Genomic DNA, 21,186 nt, shown 5'->3' with positions numbered 1-21,186 from the left:
TCGAATATAGGAATACATCTATGCATCAACTGTTGGTGAATTAATTATATTGGCTTAGTTGGTGATGAATCTGCTTAATTTTACTTTTGACATTCAAAGAGGGGCCTGCATGCAATTGAAAATCTAAAACTTGGAAAGGATCTTGTTAGAATCTACCAAAGTAATGTGGTATACAAAGAGAAACTACCATCCAACTAGAATATTTTGGGCAGCATTCTGTCAACCTTTCCCAACATATGAAAATTTCATGTTCATTCTACAGGTATGTGCATTCTCACTGGTAATTAACAAGGATATATACTTGAGATAAATCTAAACGTATATTACAAGCCCTTTGCAGGACACAGAAATGCAGTTGCTTTTCCAAGATTTCCATATTTGATGACAGTTGAAATGGAACACTGATATATGTAGTAATGCACTTCCATCAAAGATCTAACTAATAGCAGCATCCTGACCCAAGTTTCTAATTAATTAATTAATTTCCAAATAAATTATGGAATGGTCAATGCATTCTAAGAGAAAAAAGAAAAAAACTAGGAGTCTGCCAGCTACAAGTTTTTATGTAATTTTCCTTGTTACCATGGTTGTGCTTCGGATTAACGCTGAGTGCAGATCCCCATGTTTATGGATACCCGTGGGCAGTTATTAGATCTTTGTATCTGGAAGAACTCACACTGGCATCCACCTTCTGAAACGGTACTGGTTGCTGATAATGCCAAAAATTACACTCACAGAACTTTTTTAACTTCGAAAAATCCCGACCGCTCGGTATTTGCCCTAGTTACATCTTCAGGTGATGCAACAGCAACCACGACACCACTGTTCTTCACTGCTTCAATGGCATCTGCAAACTCCTTGAAGTCCTTCAGACTGTGAATACATGGGAAGAAAATAGTCAACGAGGAGCATATATAACACAAAATCAGAAACTTAAACATATAAAGGGTTTGGGTTTGAATGGTCAAAGATGACACATTCAATATGCTTGGCAGACCCAAACAAACTTCTTCCAATAAATGAGAAGGAACTTCAAGTTTACCTGGTTGAAAGGATCTCTTCACGCCTTCTTTCCCGTTCCTCCTCCGTCACACCCAATAAGTATCGCATTAGACTGAGGAGTAAAACACCATTAATATCATCTGCTGTACATATAACAGAGAAAATATACTAGGACAGCTCAAAGATACAATAGGCATAAGAACAAACAATCTACTAAGCTTCTGTAATGATTGAATATAAACCAATTCGAGCACAAAAATGCTAGGTAATACCAGTGTCAGGGTTATTAAATGACACAAGATGTGCTTTGACCTATAGCTATTTCTTGAAATAGTTTTCGAGCAAATAACTTGGACAAAGGTCTGTGTACAGCTTTTGACATTCTTGGACAAAGAAGACCCAAATAAAAGTTAAAAACAATAGAGGAATCCACTAGAGGTTCCCAGGGTTCTCAAAGTCATTTGACACGATACAGAAGAGTCTAAATGATCCAGAAGAAAGAGCAAGGGAAAAGTTGACAAAATTTTAATTGAAATCACTAGCACAAGTCTCTTCAGAAACTAGAAATGTGTGTTGCGAACAAGACAACTTGAGCTTCAGTAATACTTGGCCTTCAGATTTGATTAATGCAATATTGACTATCAAAATGGAACCAAACCTGAGATATGACTGAAACATATTCAAGCTTGTTCAACACATTAGTGATGTCCCACGTTTTAGATTAGGTTTGTTAATGATAAATAAGCCTCCTAGTGCACTAGAACTTCGCTTGTTTTGTAAGCAAAATGAGTCTATATTGAGCTTGAGTATCTGAAGAGCTTAATTAGACAACGATCATATTCACTTAAGCTTATCTTGTCTATAGACAAGGAACTGGGTCCAGCAATCATCTAGAAAAGTTCTTAAATAATAGCAAAAACTGTTTTCAAGACATCAATGATTTTTCAAAAATATAATACAAAAAGAATGAATATGGCTTGCTACTGACCTACATTAGGACAAAATGACGCTTCAAGAATATGAAATAAAAACAACATATATGGCTTGCCGCTTACCTACTCAAGTTCAGGAACTTTCTTTGGAAGATTTTACATAACATAAAGGAAGAAGGATGCTTTATGAACTATCCTCAAGTTGTTCTGTAATTTCCAACGATGAGGTCATTTTAATGTCTTAAAAGATTCCAGTTTTGGAAAGAAAAACGTAACATATTTTTTATTATATGTTTACAACCACCTGCAACTAGTGCAAACATCCATGACATCATCACATGACATAATTCTACATACAGAAAAGGCATATATATATATATATATATATATATATATATAATCCATCAGGAAAAAAGCATCCACAATAACATGAAAAAAATCCCTTTAATCGAGAACAGCTAATAGTTGTTCAAACTTCAAAATAGGAAGTGGCATCTCATACCTGCTATAACCTTTTGCATCTGGAAGCTGGTATGCATCCACATCTCCAATAGTACCAATAATCGCTTTCGTCAGTGTATCGTCATCTAGTTCTAGCTCACGAAGGAAACTGTCTGTCCCATCATAAACGTCTAGGGTTTTCAATAGATTTGGATCTCGATAGGATAAATATGAAAAGACTCCTGTTATACAACCCAAATTTAAGTGGAAAGAGAACAAAATTATTCTAATATGCATTTTTCAATTCAAACTATTAAAGTCTAAATCCACAAAAAAGCACAAATAAAACAAGGGTTGCACCTGAATGAGTATCAAAATCACAAAAGCCTCCATATGCACCACCACTAACCCGAACACGGTCCCATAACCATGTGTTACTAATGTGTTTGGAAATGACATAGGCACTACCACTGAGCTGATATCCTGTTTCATATATGTTTCCAGCCTTCCCAACATAGTTAACCTGCAAAGGTTGTAAAGAAATTAACAGAGTTAGGGGACATCTATGAGAAAGGAAGAATAAAGACTGTCAGAAGTATCTTCAAGAATAAGTTACTTCACCTGGGTAGGAATGACAATTGCTTCATTTACAGGAGGAAGTTGAGATTGCCAGGAGCCAACCTCAATGGATGGAGTACTTGGTAATGAATCAAGAAATTTCTCTAGAAATTTCATAGAGTTCATAAGATTTTTTCCATCAGTAGTGACATTAATCAAGCAACCTTTCCGTGAGAGCAGGGATCTGCGTATCTCATCAAGCGAAGAAGCAATTCCTTCCCAATCTTGATCAACTTTCTTTTCAAGATCTTGTAAAAACTCAAAATAGCTGACCAAATTGAGATAAAAGTTTGTTAAGTATTTCTTATGCATGTCAATATTAAAAGCCAATCTGCTAATAGAATATTTGTATAAAGACATTATGAAGATGATAAACAAATCTTTGAGCCAAATGAAGGACACTGGAGTAGCATAACACTGAGAAATTTGGATTTTCTTTCCCCTTTTTTGTCATAAAGTAGTCCTTAGAATTTAGATCAATAACAACATCGTTATCTAAATAAAATAGATTGCCTCAAGGAATAATACAACAATAACAATAAGCTCTGCTTATGCTTGGAGGTCAGCAGTATTTTTAAGAAAATATATTCAAGGAGCATGTGCACCAATAACATATTTTTATCATGTTAATAATCCAAAAACATATACACCACGCTAAGATAGTGTTTCTTACAGGAAAATGTCGCCTCAATTATATCATAAAGTGAAGTTTCCTATAAAAAATCATGTAATGCCATCTAGACGATAATGCTTGAAGAAACTAGAATAAGGTGAACTGACCTGATACCACCCATCTGTTCAGCAATCCATCCTGCAACATTTAGCTTGGCATCCATTCTTGCAGCTGCAATACCATGGCCACTGCCTCTTAATCGGCTCTGCAATCAGTGACAATGTTACAACATTATAGTTTAGTTTACATATATAGAAATTCACAGACAAATTTACCTCCATTCTTGCTTTGCTTTGGGAAACAAACTGCCTAAAGCGTTGTTGGTCAGTGAACTGAACATCTTGGAGAATGCAATTGATCTGCAGACAGATAGAAGCACCAGGATCTCATTTAAACATGCAAAACAAGTACAACTACTAAACCTATTCATGGAAGACGAGTCACTGTCACTGCAGATTAGTGGAGCTAACAATAACAACAATACCAGGTTAAATAGGTCTTCAACCCTTGCTGCCATGGCTTTTCCTCGAACAATAATACGGGTGCATGGATCTACCTTTCCCCGTACAGATGATGTAAAGGGATAAACTGATATTCCCCCTGTCTTTCTCCCAATTAATTGATTTAGTTGCACAAAGTCCATATCTTTGGTACCCATCTCTAGCAAAGACTGACTGTAAAAGAAAAGGTGTTCAAGTTTTAAAAGAGTGGCAGACTTATGTATAAAAAGGAATGAAATGAATTGGTAAGCAATAACAAGTCAAACAGCTCCACACACCAGAATAATGGTACTAGTTGAAGAAGTTCTTTCTTCAGCAAACTCATATCAAAGACAACTTCTGAATAAACAACATCATTGGTGAAAAGGTCATGCTGCAAAACTTTTACCCCATTGATTTCGCCAATCTACAATGAAGGCAACAATGTCATTAATTTTCAACAATATTTATACTGATTCCACATGAAATCTTTAAACAAGTCCAGAAGTCCATTTTGTATCTACAGATCACATTTGAATAATTTCAGTCATGATGTAAGTTAAACAATCAACAAGTCTGGAGAGGCATATTATAAGTTTGGAATCAGAGGAAGATGGTTACATAAACCTCTGCCACAAGCAGGAACCACAGAGATTAACAAACCTACATAGTTGTGTACTGCTTACTAGATAAATGCACCCGCATTTCAACAGACAATAGATACTATATGGACGTATAAGATGGAAAGAATGTGGCATATGATCTTTAAAAGAATCATGTTAAACACGCATCATAAAAATCCTGATTTTCAAAAGAAAAGGATGGATTAAAGACTTACTTCTGTTGGAACATGTATAGGTTTCTTGGGAATATCTTGTAATGACAGACTAGGAACCGATCTTAAAGCTTCCGGTGGATCTGGAGTTTCTTGCTTTAAGCGGAGCTCTTGTGTAGCACGTGCTAGCTCAGCAAGATCTTCTTTCGTCATGCTGGATTTAACTTTATCCAGGATTTCCTTCTCAACAACTTCATCACGAGAAGCTTTATCTGGATCAGGCTGAGAAGAAAAGAAACTAATAAATATTAACAAAACTGAATTGTCATAATAGATAAATTAATCTTAAGAAGATTATTGTGCAAGTACCTGCATCTCAACTGTGACTCGGTGAGGGTTGTTTAAGATGAATTTCTCTAAAAGTGGGCAGAAAACAGCTTTAGATCCTTCTTCTGCTATGCGTGCTTTTAAAGATTGCAATGGCTTTTCATATCTTAAAGGTTCAAAAGGATCCAAATCATATATCCACTTTCCCTACAAGATGTGAATGATCAAAAAGTAAATCCTCATAGGGGACAAAAATAACCATGAAACTTTTATTTTCACAGAGGCACAGTGAGAACTGCATACAATGGAGCGAAGCATCAGAGATAAGCCTCGAGGAAATGAACCCGTGTTATTCTCCCTAAGTGAGAATTCAATTGTGTTCATGGATGCCTCCACAGCTTCAGGTGCAAAACCTTCCTCTGCTAGACTTTTAAGTGTTCCCATAATCAATTCCTCAACCTTATGTATGTCATCCTCAGAGACACCTTTTAGTCCAACACTAAACTGGGGCTGAAGAAGTTCATCTTCAATTCCACCACCAACAATAGCATCTCCCAGGCCACTTTCTAATAGGATCCTTCTTAGTGGAGAAGCTGGTGTTCCCAACAAAAGATGGTCCAGAAAACCAAGAGTAAGCTCTGTCTCCAAGTCCAAGGGGTCTTCAGACAGAAGCCAGTTAAGGCAGACCATGTGTTTCTTTTTGAGATCACCACCATCACCAGCAGGGTATTTCTCTACAATCTTCACTGGCTCCTTGAACAGCTTTTGTGATAGAACCTTTGATTCGTTAGGGGCAGAACTCGATTCGAATTGTTCAAGGTATTCTGCATTAAAACATATAAATAATATATAGATGTCAAAATAAATTTAAAGCTGATAATGTCCATACTTGCATATTGTTTGATACCAACCTTCTATCAGCAACTTCTTACTACAAGTAAGTCTGTAAAATCTGAAAAAAAAGTTCTTTACCTACAGTTATTACTTCATGAATGTATATTTGGCTATCATCTCTTGTATGAAGGAAAGAAAGTCATAATGACAATTCTAAACAGTGAGATAAATCATTTTAAAACATTCTCAGGCCACATACTGATAAATTCCCATAATATGAAACATCAAACTACCAAAACAGTATATTACCATAGCCAGAGTAGAGGACAAGCTTTTCTAGGGTATGAACATAAGGATATTGACTAAGCAAATTTGTAAATGCATTACACCAATGAAGAACTATTTTAGTAAACAGGAGGAATAGCAGTTTGGTGACTTTCTTCCATCCAATGATTGTAACATTTCTCTTAATAATGCAACATGCTAAAATTTCTGCAATCTAACATCAAAAGCGCATCTACAAGACTCCTTGCTGTAGTAAAAAAGAACAAAATACAAATCAAACATAAATCCAGATAAGACTAGTATTAAACAACCTATGCTCTAATTAGCTAATGCAAATGAACAGATGTTGCACTTAAGTGTCACAAAGCAAATAGTGCTATATGTACTCAATGATTTACCTATCAAACGCATATGATGGCATGCCAAAAGAAGGCCTTACATATTTGATAGGATCATAGGACAATCCAAAAGGCCAAAAACTTGTGGCCACCATGCAGCTCAAAATGTTTAATCAAAGAGATTTAAGCCAATTATAGATCCACACTTGTCTTAACTTAATGATGTGTTTCTAAGTTGAGCTATGCCAATAATCGGTAGGTATGACATGCCAATTGGGTCTCATTCTTGTTATCTAAGCACTTCCTTTTCAGATTATAGGCACTTCTTCTAAGTGAAAAAGAAGAGGAGAGAAAACATAAATCCTGAGGGTGAAGTTCTCCATATGCACACAAGATATGGAGAAGATAATATACCCTCCAATATAAAGTCTGAAAACAGTCAACAAATGCTACAACTTACCATTTAATAAGAATATAAATATCAATCAAAATTGTGTAGATATTTTCTGCTGCTTGTAGTTGCATAAACAGATAAGGAAAATATTAAATTGCTTATATTACATCAACAAAATTTATGAATAATTAGTGGACATTCTTCCAGAAGACAGACGACCTGTCTTTTACTAATTTTTCAACACTTTACTAATTTTTCAACATTCTCATCGATCAGCTTATATAGATTCTCTGTGAAACCCATGTTGCACACAAAATATCTCAGTTTCCTTAGCATTCAGGACATTGAGAGTTGCACAACTAAATGTATGTTGGATGTAAGCGATAATTATTCTTCACATGAATCAACTTTTGAAGATTTAAGACATTTAAAGCCTCTGAACATGTTAGACACAATATTCTACCAAGTACAGGGGAAGACCAAAGTCATTACAGCCACTCATTTCTAACTTAGAAAGGGTTTAAACTCAGAATAGGAAGGCAACATAAGAAAGGCATTCACAAGTCAGACACACATGCACAAAAGGCAAGCCATTTGTTTACAAAATGGCTAAAAATGTTCAATCATTAGAATTTTAATATCTTTGATGTTCCATTCTCGACACATTTTCTTAAAAGTCAAGAAAGAGGATCTATAGTAGTGAGCAACCCAATTCAGCTCAGAATTGAGAAAATCCAGTAAGTAGGAAAATCCATGAGTGCAAAATAGGTTGCAACATCTTCAAACATTCCTAAAATTTTATTTGAATGACATAATTAGTTAAAATGAAGCACATCACAAGAATAGCAAGAGACAGTGACATAGCATAGAAGGGCATAATTAATTTGGAAAACAAATCATACCACTTAAAATACGTAGCCGTTCATTTGGATCATCATCTCCATAGAACCATATCCTAGCATTGCTAGGGTGGTAATATTTATGATGGAAATCCTGAAAAAGAAAAAAAGGTTGTGTTTATGCATCAATATTCAGAACAGGTTAAGATAGACATGCATGCCATGACTTGGTAGATAAGATTTTGCACGAGTGAGTATATTCTTTTCAGAAAAAAATGTATCACAAATATTAGTGATATCAAACATTTGATGCATCATTCAGGCATAAACTACCTTGACCCAACCATAACATTGCTTCTGCTAAGTTCATCTACTTTATTTTTTGTCGATATGCATCTTTACTAAAACACTCAACTCGAGAAAGCATCTTGAATGTTACTTTCGACTCTGTTCCAGATGCATCAGTTTTTTTTAAGTAAATGTTCCATTGAGATTTTGCATTATTACAATTAAATCCATCTAAACAAATTTCTTGAATTTGCTCAATGTCTTTAATCCTCGGGAGCCCTTGTAACCTTCCAAGAGCATGTGATGAATCATTTGACATGCTTTTCAATGCTTTTTGGTATCCATCCAATTAGCTCAAACTAGTTAATTCCCAGATCAACAACATAAAAGACACAAAGGTGCATATTAATAGTATGAGTGCTCCCATGTGCAACCAATTTCTGCCAAAGATTGGCATGTCCCAGGTGGTGCAGATGTCCTTGTAGCCACTTAAATCATGCCTGGCAGCCATTAAGAAAATGAAAGACCATTTCTATAGGTAATCAGCCAACAAAAGTCAGATTTATAAATGTCATAAAAATCCAAGACATGGTTGCAGAAAATATTAACCAACCTCTAGGGCACATCCTAAAATATTTTAAGCTGCATAAGGTACAAACCTTAAATTCTTCAAATGTAAGCTTCGGAATGACTTTTGGATCACCTCCACTATCAACACCATAGGTATTTTCAGGGAAAAGAGCCTGCAATTGTATAATTTCCAAAAGTACATTAGGCATCCTGAACTTCACGTTGAACATTTGCTTATGTGAGAATTCAGAATTTACTTCAAAGCAACTACATTTATATTATCTGACAGAAAATGCAAGCCATAAAAGAAGTAGAAAAGGCTACTTTTTATGAATAAACTTTTATTAAACAGATACTGCATATAAATTCAAAAGCAGCTTCTCATGCTGTCATTCTTTTATCAAGGTGGTAGTGCATCTAGGCACATTTCAAATTGTCAAGGGTTCAATCCCTCGTATTAACGCTTTGTGGCCCCATGTGGGGCCAGGTCGTTCTCAGGTGATACTGGTTAAAAAAACTTCTTAGCATAAAAATCATCTACTTCCCATGGATGAGTAACACCATATAATACAGCTCAACCATACAGGTATGCTATATGCTTCAGAGTGTTTTATATGAACGTAGACCCTACCAAAACACCTATTGCTTAATGACTTCACATACTAAACATTAGTAAGCGTGTGCAAATGAACTGGTCAAACCAATAACTCAACCCAAACTGGTGCATCAGGTTTGATTTGGTTCAGTTCTTCTATATTGATCACTGCAGTATGGATATAAAAGAATATAAAACTGAACTTTCTTGTCAAGTTCAGTTTGGGATTTAAAGAAAAAACATTCAAGCCAAACTAAACCAAGCATAATATGATCATATACCAAGGGTATTCAAGTACAGATATAATATATCTCATTCTTACAAGTTTAACATGCAAAGTAACATACTTAGAAAATATATTTGCAATAGGTTTTATCATTATGAATGCCATATCTCTATTACATGAAATAAATATTTATTATGAAACCAAACAAAAAGTTGCAGCAAATGGAATTGATTTCAGTTCAGTTGGTTTTCCTACAGATCAATTCAGATAGGTTTTGCCATCCTAAATTCCTGAAACCAAACATGTACTAAAGCCAACTGTACTAAAATTTCCTGGAAACTGTACCAAAACCAACTGTGTGGACCCCTAAGTTTTAAAAGCATCTTTGTCTCCCTATCTTTGGAAAAATTAGAAGCTTGGATAAAATGTTGTAGCATTGTGAAAACAATCCCTACATAACTATAATCGGAACTTAATTACCAGCCCTGGGTAACATGAACAAACATACACCAAAACTAATCCTTGAGGCATAAGTGATCCATTCTTTGAAAAATAAACCTGAATGCTGAACACATATTCCTGTGTCATTTTGAAACTTCAGCATGAGGACTATGCAAATGAATCGTAAACATAATTGTTATATACTTAAATTACTGAGCCCAACAAAACACAACGCGAGTCTAACAGAACAGCAAATAAAAGGCTACATCGGCAAATTGTCACAAGAATCAAGGAAATAATGCAATGCCAATGAGTGACATACAGAAATGAACAACTGACAGCGGAAAACTTCTTCTTAATCAAGGTTATCAAAATATGAATGAAAATAGGGAAGCAGCTTGCCTGCTGAGAAACTCTGCCTAGTATATTATCAGGCTGAGAGTATACTCCTTTCATCTCGTTGAAGACAACACCTGACATACAGATCACTAAAATTTACCAAACACTAAAGCTTTCATAACATGCTTGATACAGGAGCATATTTCAATTCCTTTAATAAACAAAAGATCAATTGTTGATAGGAAATAAACAAATTTATAACAGAGAAGATCTAATAGGCAACCTTTGTAGGATATATCTTCTTCAGGATTGTTAAGCTCATAATGCCAACCCTCCTGTTGAAACGTTTGAAAGTCCTCCACACATTTAGGAAAGAAAACAGCATCCAAGTACACATCAACTAAATTGTAGAAGTCCTGAAGAATATTTAGCATGGATATTGTTAACACAATGAATTACAAAGTTGTGTTGTATCAAAGCAGCATTACTGTGTTTGTATATTCACCTTTGTATTTGTTGAAGCAACTGGATAACAAGTCCTGTCTGGATATGTAAACGCATTCAAAAAAGTATGCAAACTACCTTTTAGCAATTCAACAAAGGGTTCTTTTAGTGGGTACTTTCTGGAACCACACAGCACACTATGTTCGAGTATGTGAGGTATGCCTGTTGAATCCTTTCTGCAATTGACATAAGTCCAACAAAATTGTCATTTTACTGTATCATCTCAAAAATGGAAAATAGCAACTATTTATAACAAATAAGTAGTTTCATATGAAAATAAGCTGGAATCAAGAAGAGAAAGAAAATGGCACACCAAGAAATTCAAGTGATTTGATAAAATATTTTATTTCACTTTGATGTAGAAAAACAGCTTAATTAAAAAGGTACTATGATGATATGATCCACGGTTCACTTTACCGGTCCGTACCAATGTACCAATCAATTGTCGATATGATATGTACCAAACTATACCGACCCGTACTGAGCATACCGATACATAGTATATGGGAGCATACTAATGTACCACCCATACCAGTCCCTTGTCGAACCAGTATATACTATGTACTACCCGTACTGATTGGTATGCTGCGGTATGACGAACCTTGCTATGATCTAACCCAAACTATACAGTCAACAAGATGTCACAAGTATATTCCACAGGAGGAGGGTATCTGCAACCATAACACGATCTTATCGATGCTTCACAAAAATATGACAAAAGCCATATAAGAATGATGGATTAAAAACTTGTACTTACGGAGGAGTACGGAAAACAATGCCAAAAACTTTATTCTCATCATCATTTGATACAGACATAATTTCTGCGCCAGTCTTCTTATGCTTATATAATACAGCAGTAGCTTTGCATTCATTAATTGTTTGTTCGGAGATTATTTCAAATCCAAGTTTCTCCGCTATGTCATTTCTGCTATCTATATCTGCAATAAAGTAAAAGAATACACATAAGACTGCAGATTTAGTTCAAAATGCTTTTTCAATTGGAAACAAAAAGATTCTTTTTTTATAATGACATCCATGATCACAAGGAGTTGTTTCAGACATCAAGGTACTAACCACATATCATTAATTAATAGTGGTCCATTTATCTCGGTTTAGAAAAGATATGCACTATAATTAAGCTACAAAAGTTATTGCTTCAGTTGTTTGCACACTATTTACACTAGAAAAGATACTGAAAAACAATTAAACTACCTTTTGGTGAAATACCTAAAAGAAGGCTGTTTTGATTAAGTAAACTATGCAAAGATGTAGAAACGGAAAAATGGCGTATTTTGTAAAACTGAACTACTCATGCCCGTGAGATAGACAGAGAAACTGGGTTTGGATCACAGGACCAAAACGAAAAACAAACCAGAACATTTGGACCTTGGTTCAAATGATATATCCTATGTGGAGGCATAATTCTTTCTTAAAATAGTTACGGTTTCACAAAATCACAAAATATGCAAGAAGAAATGTGTTTTACAAGGGCATTAAAATGCATTATCTAATCAAATTTCCTATTCCACATTCCCAATTGTCAATTTTTTTGTTTGATGCATACCTTATTGGCATAAACAAGCCGAGTACCAGACTCCATACCCATAGTCAACAAAATGCCAAAACAAAGCTAAAGCTACAAGCTTCAGAAAACATAATGTTACATCCCGAACCAGCTTAAATGGAAAAGTATCGACGAATTGAACCATGGCAACATCAGATAAGAAAAGAAGCAACAAAGAATCAACCAAGAACGTTGAGCATCAGGGTTCTGTTCTGGTTGGAAAATCATACCAATGTTCAATTCTAGGCGTGTGTGTGTGTGTGTGTGTGTGTGTGTGTGTGTGTGAGAGAGAGAGAGAGAGAGAGAGAGAGAGTAAAATCGCGATTTTTCCCAGAAGGTAAAATCGCGTCGAAATCCAATCTTTATTAGTTAAAAAGACAAGGAACAAAAGGGTAACCAAGCAGGCACGTTTTCTCACCCGCACCTCTTGAGACGGGCGAGGGGGAAGTGGAAATGGCCCGAATGGAAGGAGAGAAGCGTCGTCTGAGGCGAAGGGGCGGGGCGGGACCCGGCCGCCATCGAGAAGCGCCGGAGCAGGATAAGGCGCGGAGCTGCAGCTCCTGCGGCCGCGGCCGGCAGAGGTTGGATGAGAAGAGTCGGGACGCGGAGCGGGGCCGGAAGAGGAGGCGCCTATAGGCCGTGGTGGAGCAGGATAAGGAGCGGAGCAACGCAACCCTCTCCATGCGGCCGCCCTGTCTTTCTTGGAGCGCAAGGAGGACAGTGGCGACGCGCGAGGGGGTTGGAGATAAATAGATGAGCGTGTGGCGCTGGATGGGTAGATTATGCTTGCAAGGAAGGGAGACTAGATCTGATATTTTAGGGTTGGCGAAGCCATGGCCAAAGAAACCCAAGAAGCCTGCTATGCGTTGGATCGGTCTATGTGGGCTGAAGTCCTCCCACCAAATTAGGTTCACAATTTCAGCTTAAAACTCGGAAAGGGATATTTCGAGGCACTTCGAACCCTAAATAGTGTAATCTTCAACATGGTAATCACCGACAACTCACCTCCTCCAACACTCGCGTCATGCATCTCCATCTCCTCCTCAGATGCTGGCTGATGAGGTTGAGGGCTGCTGCAAGACAGGAAACTTGGTGAAGACAACAAGACTTGGGAGTCCAAAGCATCAAATTTCAAGGACATCAATTCGGAAGTTGCTGTTCCAGACAAGATTTGAGTTAGCTGACACATGCACAAATCATAAACTGTACGAGTCGTCGCAAACAACATGCATTAGCGAGTTGACCGACCACGGAGGAAGACTTTCCTGCTATGCTGGTTGAAGGAAAGCCCAGCCCAATAACACTCTTATTCCCAAACGATATCTCACCCGAATGCTCTCATCCAGTTTATCACCTTTCGCCACGTTATCGGTCAGAGGAATCGACGGGACAGCGCAGACCGCTGAGGATAACAGCTAGGGATCGGGCCAGCAAATGGGCCCAACACGAGGCCCGACATCGCATCGTTGCCCCGGCAACCTCTATCTCCCATCGACGGTCCAGATTTCCTTCCGCGCTACATCCGACGGCTGTAATCGCTCCTCTTCTCTGAAGACGCCGCTTCCTATGATAAATCTCTGCCCCAACCCGAACCCACGGCCTCCCTTCCCTCTCGCTTTACTCGGTCTCGCCGCCCCATCTTTCACCCCCCACCCCCCAAAAACCAACGCCTCCTCCTCCTCCGGTCACGATTCCCCCCGCAAGCGGCGGCGATGATGCAGCAGGCGGCGAGCAGTAACGCTGAGACACGGCAGCAGCAGTGGGTGCCGGCGATGCAGTACCCCCCGCAGCCGGCGATGGTGATGGCGCCGCACCAGATTGTGGCGCCGCCGATTCCGCAGTACGCACAACACCTCGTGCCTTACCACCATCCTCCGGTGCTGACGCCGCAGCACCATGGGGCCGGAGCGAACTCGGCGGCGGCGGGTGGGGAGGAGAACAAGACGATCTGGGTCGGGGACCTCCACTACTGGATGGACGAGAACTACCTCCATAACTGCTTCGGGCACACCGGCGAGGTCTGGATTTCGACTTTTTTGCGCACTTTATTCGGAATGTGGTAGCTTAGATCCTGCCAAATTTCCGCTTTATGGATGATCCAAGTATAATGTAGTCTATTTTACCTATTACGGTGAGAAAACAAGATGCTTATTAGGTTTCATCGGTAGAGGCTTAGTTAATTGAGACATTGTTTTCAAGGATTTATTGTCGAAAACGTTGTGGAGGAGTACTAGATCTTTTATAGTTTCCATAAGCTTTCAAGGAGAGATATTTATTAGGAAATGTTGTCTTTATACCATGGGATTACCTAATTTGTGATTGTATCATGATTCTACCTTGTCTCTGTTTATGGATAGCCAGATTATGAAGGATTGGATGGTGCAAGCCTAGCAATAAATACTAAAACTAATTCACTCTTGATAATTGCACTGAAAATATGACCCTTAAATTAATGGTGTGAATGGGAAGATACAAATCAAGCAGTGCTCCTGCAATGATGCAGCATTGCGTCTGGATCTAAGCCTTCACATAGTTGTATAAATATATGTTGTGCACTACGTAGCCTACAGGCCAGGGCTAGCATGACATGATTGAATGCGAGTGACATGAGCAATCCATTATTCGCCAGTCACCCATGTGATATGTTTTGTACATCTTATACCTGTTGATCTAGGGTTCAGTCTACCAGTGCTTTTATTCTTCTGCTGTCCTCAGCCAACATTACTTCTATGACTGTTTTAAGTTTTTGAAGTTGTTGGCACATTTATTTTTCTTTTGTAAAAGTAGCAATTTTGGGGAAATGACACCTACCAACCCGTATCTTAACAATTTTTCCTATGATTTTCTTTGCCATTTTTTATCCTACTGAACAATGGCTAAATTGTGGTTTTCTTTTATTTTGCTTTCTAGGCTACCTTGTAGACATAAATGGAGGTGATATTTCATTTGCCCCTTCAAAGATATTAGAGGCTGAAAATTGTGGTTTTCTTTCATTTCAGTTTCTGGGCTACCGTGTAGACTTAAATGGAAGTAATGTTATAATAGGCTACTTCTTCAGTGTCCGAGGTTGATTTTTTTTTTTTTTTTTTGTGCTGAGACTGATGCACACACACACATGTATATACACTGTATATATGTGTATATACAATGTATGTATGTATGTATGTATATATTTTGTTTTAAATGCCATTCTTTTTGTTACCCAAAGTACTTCTATAGTTCTATTATATCTTGAGCATGTTTTAACTGAATTTTAAGCCTTTTTTTGAGTCAATCATTATGTTGCCAATGGTAAATATTATTTATTATTCTTAGTAATTCTTTGTAAATATTTTCTTTATTATGAGTCAGCCATTAACACATTGTTTTTCATTTTTTCCTTTTTTTGTCTTAAATGGCCTTCATGTGTGAACTTATTGATTTTACATGGATGGAATATGGTGTGTTTCCTTTGATATATGGATAGTAGATTGTGTAGGTTTTCATGTCCATGTCCATTTATTCATTTAGTTTCTTTTGTACAGAGCACTTAATATATCAGTCATATACAGTGTGATACCTGCTTCTTACCTATCCAGTAACATATATATCATTGAAAGATGGCATATATATTTACTATGTCATATGCACAGTGATATCTGCTTCTCATGTATCCAATAATATATAACTTTTAAATACGGCATATTATATTCTTGTTTCTCATAAATCCTTGAATCAATTTGCAGGTTGTTTCCATCAAAGTCATCCGCAATAAGCAGACTGGACAGTCAGAGGGATATGGTTTCGTGGAGTTCTATACACACGCAGCAGCTGAAAAAGTACTTCAAAACTTTGGTGGTCATACAATGCCTAACACTGATCAACCTTTTAGGCTAAATTGGGCATCATTTAGTATGGGTGATAGACGTTCAGATGCTTCCTCTGATTACTCTATATTTGTAGGAGATTTAGCTTCTGATGTTACTGATGCCACATTACAAGAAATTTTTGCTAGTAAATACCCATCTGTAAAAGGCGCAAAAGTTGTTATTGATGCAAATACTGGCCGTTCAAAGGGTTATGGATTTGTAAGATTTGGAAATGAAAATGAGAAGACACTTTCCATGACTGAAATGAATGGTGTATACTGTTCAACCAGACCAATGCGCATTGGTCCAGCAACTCCCAGAAAGTCATCTGGTATATTTGCATTCTCTCCTAGTATTATGCTTATCTTGCATGGGCACATTGCGTATTATTTGTTTGGAATATACAATTATAATTTGCATTTTTAAGTTACATTTCTATTCCATGAGTGAGGTCCATTATATGGTGGTAGAATTGCAAGCAGAAGATTTTTTGCAATTCTTTTTTTTCTTTAAGGGAGTAGGATGCCTTATATTCTTCTTATCTTTGAGTTTATCAGGGACAGCACCCTGTAAAAGTATAGAAGGTACAAGTGATAAGTCTTTATTACTATAATGTCATCATCACAGCCATGTTTCTTTCATAGTAGATAAAATCACACTTTTTGAATTAACACTTTCTTTTTACCTACCCTACAAGATATTCCTAGAATTTGCATCGCAGAACATTTTAAGAATTAAAAAATAGAAGTATGCAAAGGTCTAGTGATTTTGTGACTCACTGATTCCAAAATTATTGTTATCTTCTAACTCAAAAGCAATATTTACAATGTAATACACAGAATTAGCTGATTTTGATACAATCACATGATCTACACTGTGGTCTAAGGTGATTTTTGGCCAATCTTTTGGCTTTATAGTTAGAGATTGGTAAGAAACAAGTAAAATCAATCTAACACAACCAGAACTAGTACAATTTTGATCAATTTTGGTTGATTTATAACCTCAAAGGAAGATAAAGAGAAGGAAGACGACGGAAGTCAAATGGAGGGGACAAAAGAACTATCTCATTTTTCATCTACCAACCATTATGTAAGACAGTAGGAAAGGATATTGAAAGAGAAAGATAAGGATACATAGTCTTTAACCTTTTAAAGAAATCGGACTCCTATCATAGAGAATGGAGATCACATAGAATTTAAAATAGCCCCCAAAACCTTTTTTTTATGTTTTTGGATCATCATGCACTTCAGCTTCATGATGGATAAGCATTCGGCTTTACGACAGGCTTATTATTATCTTTGAAGATATAGATTGTTAAGTTCTAAGTCTCTTATGTGATGTATATAGTAGCTTTTTACTATAATTGCATTTAATATATTTCCAATAGCATGATTATTTATTTTAAATCAGCCAATAAGTTACTGTTAATGAATTGTTCTCCATTGTTCTTTTTCATTATTTCTTTATACACTTTTTGTTTTTGAATTTTCAGTTTCATATGTTTACTTGAAAGATATATATCTTAGGAAGTTGACAGTGATGAGAACATGTTAGGTCCTCGTTTTCTTAAATCACTTATTCTGGAAATGCATTATGAACTTAACAATAAGAAAACGTGAGGTGTTTTTTAGGCTAGAACAAGATGCACCTTGATCTTTGAAGTCTCCTCTCACAATTCCCCTCAGAACACCAATGCATGATCTACATTTATGGCTCTGGTGCCATAGAAGAGTTCCTTTCAACAATGTGACTAGACATAGAAGGGTTCTGTTCTACATTGAAAGTGTGAAAGTGTTAATGACTTGCCTTGTTCTTTGCCTTTATCTTGGTTCATTTTATTAAGCCTGTTTCTTGGTTGTGTGTGTTTACAATTGTTTGACTTGTCTTTATGGAGTCGGCTATGGTGAACAACTATAAATATAGAAGACTCCGTCAAAATTTGAGCAAAATCCTATGGTCGCCTGTCAACCTGATATCTGCCCTCCATCTTATTTTAGTGTCTTGTTTGGAGCAAAGCCTAGCAAGCTTATTGGTTATGGTTTGATCTTATCCGGTGAAGAGAGAACCCTCTAATTGCTGGAGATTGTGGAAGACTGAAGTTTTAGTATGCAGAGTGTAGTCATCTTGAAAGTACAGATATTTAAAACAGTTAAATCCAGTATGATGCCAAACGGGAAATATGAAAAGTGTAAACCTTTTTGTTAACTCAACTTAAAGAGGTATACCAGTCATTTGAAATAGGAGCAATGGCATTTTCACTTGAGCTGATTGGAGGTAGGGATGTATGGCTAAGCAGAAGTGTGTTTGTCTGTTTAAAGTTGCAGAGATTTTTATCGTCTATTGGGTTAACACTTTTCGGAAACTAAACAAACTTTATCAATCCAAAAGTGTACTAACTGGCACAAAACACCTTTTGCAAGTGGCTTAAAGATTCATATTATTTTTCTTTTATATAATTGATGATAAATTGACCAATTTTTCCAGCTTCTGCATGTTTTTATTAGGAATTTACATTATATATACTCGTTATGAAGTTATAACCGTTTGGGTTATTTTAGTTTTCCATGATTTGCATTGTCATCTTAGGGGTTTCTGGATCTAATGGTTCATCTGCTCAATCAGATGGAGACTTGACTAACACAACAGTAAGTAAAGATGCTGTCTACGCAAGTTTCTGCTATCTACATATATAGCTTTCTGTTATTTATCTATCTTTTGTGACTTGCTATAGGTATTTGTCGGAGGACTTGACCCAAATGTTAGTGAAGATGATCTTAAGCGGACATTTTCTCTATATGGTGAGATTGCCTCAGTAAAAATACCAGTTGGGAAACAATGTGGATTTGTGCAGTTCGTCCAAAGGTACTACACGATCTTTAGTTTCTGAAAATGTGACAGTAATAGAAAATGACATAACTCCTCTCCTTAATGTTTTACTTTGGTAGAAACAATGCTGAAGAGGCACTGCAGGGGTTAAATGGAACAGTTATTGGAAAGCAGACTGTACGTCTTTCTTGGGGCCGCAACCCTGCAAACAAACAGGTTTGACCTTTTATGTGTGACATTAGATTAGTTTAATGGCTGGAAAGTGGAACCTTGAATATGATGAAACCATTGAAACTGTTCTTTGTGCTAATGAAGCACCAAAGCTCTTCAATTCGTTTCAAAGTACCAATTGATGCTGGTTCACTTGTAGAGGTTCATTTAGAATTTTCAGATACGATCTCAATTTGCGACTAGTTCCAAATTCCAAACACTTCCCTTAGCATAAGGGGGCAACCTATCTGTTAGATTTAGCACAGTTTTTGCCTGTTCTTAACTCATGACATATCTGGTTTCTTCACAGTTACGATCTGACTTGGGTAACCAGTGGAACGGCATGTATTATGGAGGGCAATTTTATAATGGGTATGTATATGCTGCACCAGTTCCAGACCCGAGCATGTATGCTGCTTATGGGGCTTATTCTTTCTACGGGAACCAACAACAAGTGAGCTGAAAAGAGGCTTCACTGAGCTGTTCTAGCTGTAGTGAGTGAAACACCAGACGGTTTTAGGCGAGTAAGATGTAGCTAATGGTAATGTAAAATACATCGTGGAAACTAGCACTTCTGAATGTCCCCCCTTTGAAATTGTCAGATTTAATTCATAAATTTTGACTGGTTGTGGGAAGTAAATTAGATCATTTCAACATCTCAAGTGCCTGTTTCCATATTCAGGTATGGACTGCCCAAGAAGAAGTACTTGGTTGCTGGGAATGACTTCAAATTCCTGAACCTTGAAAGATTTTGTTCAGCTTCTTTGGAGTTTGGATAATGGTTTGCATGATTCGAGTACAGCATGCATTAATAATGCTCATTTTCGTTGATCTACTTGCCGATTTTTTGATGTATGGATGTTGTGTGAATGGGTGTGGCTGTATATTCTCGTAATCCAGGGAAGAAGGGAAGACTTGGTCCTTTGACCGAGTACGTGGGAAGCTTTGCATTTGAAGATGCATTACATTAGTAGAGAGGGTAAAATTATATCATTAGTCCATGTAAATATGCAGGAGATGACTCCATCTTACCTCATTATCTGTCATCATGCCAAGATGAGTTGTCAATCTCTGCCTCCAAGTCATTATTAGTCCATGTAAATTCATTCAAGCATGACTTATGTTAGACTTCAAAAAGTGTTCATTTAGAAAAGGTTAGCATCTTCAACTCTCCGAGGGAAGAGTTGATCTTTTTATTCTACCAAGATAAAGATTAGCGAGGTTATTTCGATCAGGTTGTCATGTCATGTCAGCCGTGACATTCAATTGTCATGTCAGTTTCAAAATGTCTGTCACCATGGATTCATGTGCCCGTTGAGCACCACTCGTTCGGTGGGCACATATATATCAGGTTGACAAGTACTTATGCATAAATGCAAATTTGTGTCAGGTTATAAGTGTACTAGTAAGACTTTGATTGAAATGATGATTAAAGTTTAGCATCCAAAATGATAAGACTACAAGAAAAATATAATGCTGCTAAAATTTTAAATTTTAAATTTTAAATTTTTTTTATGATACCCCATTTCTAATTTCACCTATATCTTACATGCATCATTAAGATTGAATATTATATTTTTATTTTTATTACTATTATCGATGGAAATATAGTAAAAAATAAATAATATTAAAATTAAGACATACTAATTTATTAAACAAAATAATAAGGTTTTTCCTATATACAATACTATAGTATTTTTGACATATATAGATAATTATAATATCTAACTAAAGAAAAACATAAACATAATATATCCAATATTTATATACACAAAGTGCCCACAAGTCATCATTTGTATCTATGTAGGTATGGGCTTGCACGTACCTACTTTCCTACT

The 21,186-nt window shown here is 36.7% G+C and overlaps 2 protein-coding genes across 4 annotated transcripts; one reads left to right on the top strand and one right to left on the bottom strand.

Annotated features, from left to right (window-relative positions):
- Window positions 1-278: 278 nt before the first annotated feature.
- LOC103997987 (presequence protease 1, chloroplastic/mitochondrial) lies at window positions 279-13,330 on the bottom strand. 2 transcript variants are annotated; one of them, XM_065168406.1, is made up of 19 exons: window positions 12,883-13,330; window positions 11,658-11,838; window positions 10,902-11,076; window positions 10,680-10,812; window positions 10,460-10,530; window positions 8,885-8,968; window positions 8,001-8,091; window positions 5,551-6,071; window positions 5,290-5,454; window positions 4,984-5,202; window positions 4,445-4,572; window positions 4,151-4,340; window positions 3,942-4,025; window positions 3,774-3,871; window positions 2,997-3,261; window positions 2,736-2,898; window positions 2,437-2,617; window positions 1,043-1,114; window positions 279-873 (listed from the first exon to the last, which is right to left on the bottom strand). In XM_065168406.1, exons 1-19 carry the CDS (start codon window positions 13,145-13,147, stop codon window positions 732-734), a joined length of 3,228 nt encoding a protein of 1,075 aa, XP_065024478.1. In that variant the 5' UTR covers window positions 13,148-13,330; the 3' UTR covers window positions 279-731. The 2 variants fall into 2 exon arrangements, with proteins under 2 accessions (XP_065024478.1, XP_065024479.1); XM_065168407.1 differs by having other exon boundaries at window positions 12,889-13,329.
- Window positions 13,331-14,067: 737 nt separating this feature from the next.
- On the top strand, window positions 14,068-20,004 carry LOC135649717 (polyadenylate-binding protein RBP47C-like). 2 transcript variants are annotated; one of them, XM_065168409.1, is made up of 6 exons: window positions 14,068-14,482; window positions 16,190-16,643; window positions 18,935-18,957; window positions 19,044-19,174; window positions 19,258-19,354; window positions 19,659-20,004. In XM_065168409.1, exons 1-6 carry the CDS (start codon window positions 14,177-14,179, stop codon window positions 19,809-19,811), a joined length of 1,164 nt encoding a protein of 387 aa, XP_065024481.1. In that variant the 5' UTR covers window positions 14,068-14,176; the 3' UTR covers window positions 19,812-20,004. The 2 variants fall into 2 exon arrangements, with proteins under 2 accessions (XP_065024481.1, XP_065024480.1); XM_065168408.1 differs by having other exon boundaries at window positions 18,899-18,957.
- The last annotated feature ends 1,182 nt before the right edge of the window (window positions 20,005-21,186 follow it).

The sequence above is a fragment of the Musa acuminata genome, chromosome BXJ3-9 (assembly GCF_036884655.1).
Source record: "Musa acuminata AAA Group cultivar baxijiao chromosome BXJ3-9, Cavendish_Baxijiao_AAA, whole genome shotgun sequence".
Taxonomy (NCBI): domain Eukaryota; kingdom Viridiplantae; phylum Streptophyta; class Magnoliopsida; order Zingiberales; family Musaceae; genus Musa; species Musa acuminata.
Note: the sequence above shows the minus strand (reverse complement) of the source record. Positions and strands in the feature narration are given on the sequence as shown.

What these genes read in the sequence shown, in the direction of transcription:
- LOC103997987 (XM_065168406.1), bottom strand. Translation starts at nt 13,147, where the DNA reads ATGGAGAGGGTTGCGTTGCTCCGCTCCTTATCCTGCTCCACCACGGCC. An exon ending in TTACATTTGAAGAATTTAAG is followed by an intron (nt 8,092 to 8,884) that starts GTTTGTACCTTA and finishes TTTCTTTTTCAG; the next exon opens with GATTTCCATCATAAATATTA. An exon ending in GAACAGATGGGTGGTATCAG is followed by an intron (nt 3,262 to 3,773) that starts GTCAGTTCACCT and finishes CAATTTGGTCAG; the next exon opens with CTATTTTGAGTTTTTACAAG.
- LOC135649717 (XM_065168408.1), top strand. Translation starts at nt 14,177, where the DNA reads ATGATGCAGCAGGCGGCGAGCAGTAACGCTGAGACACGGCAGCAGCAG. An exon ending in GCTTCGGGCACACCGGCGAG is followed by an intron (nt 14,483 to 16,189) that starts GTCTGGATTTCG and finishes ATCAATTTGCAG; the next exon opens with GTTGTTTCCATCAAAGTCAT. An exon ending in GCAACCCTGCAAACAAACAG is followed by an intron (nt 19,355 to 19,658) that starts GTTTGACCTTTT and finishes GTTTCTTCACAG; the next exon opens with TTACGATCTGACTTGGGTAA.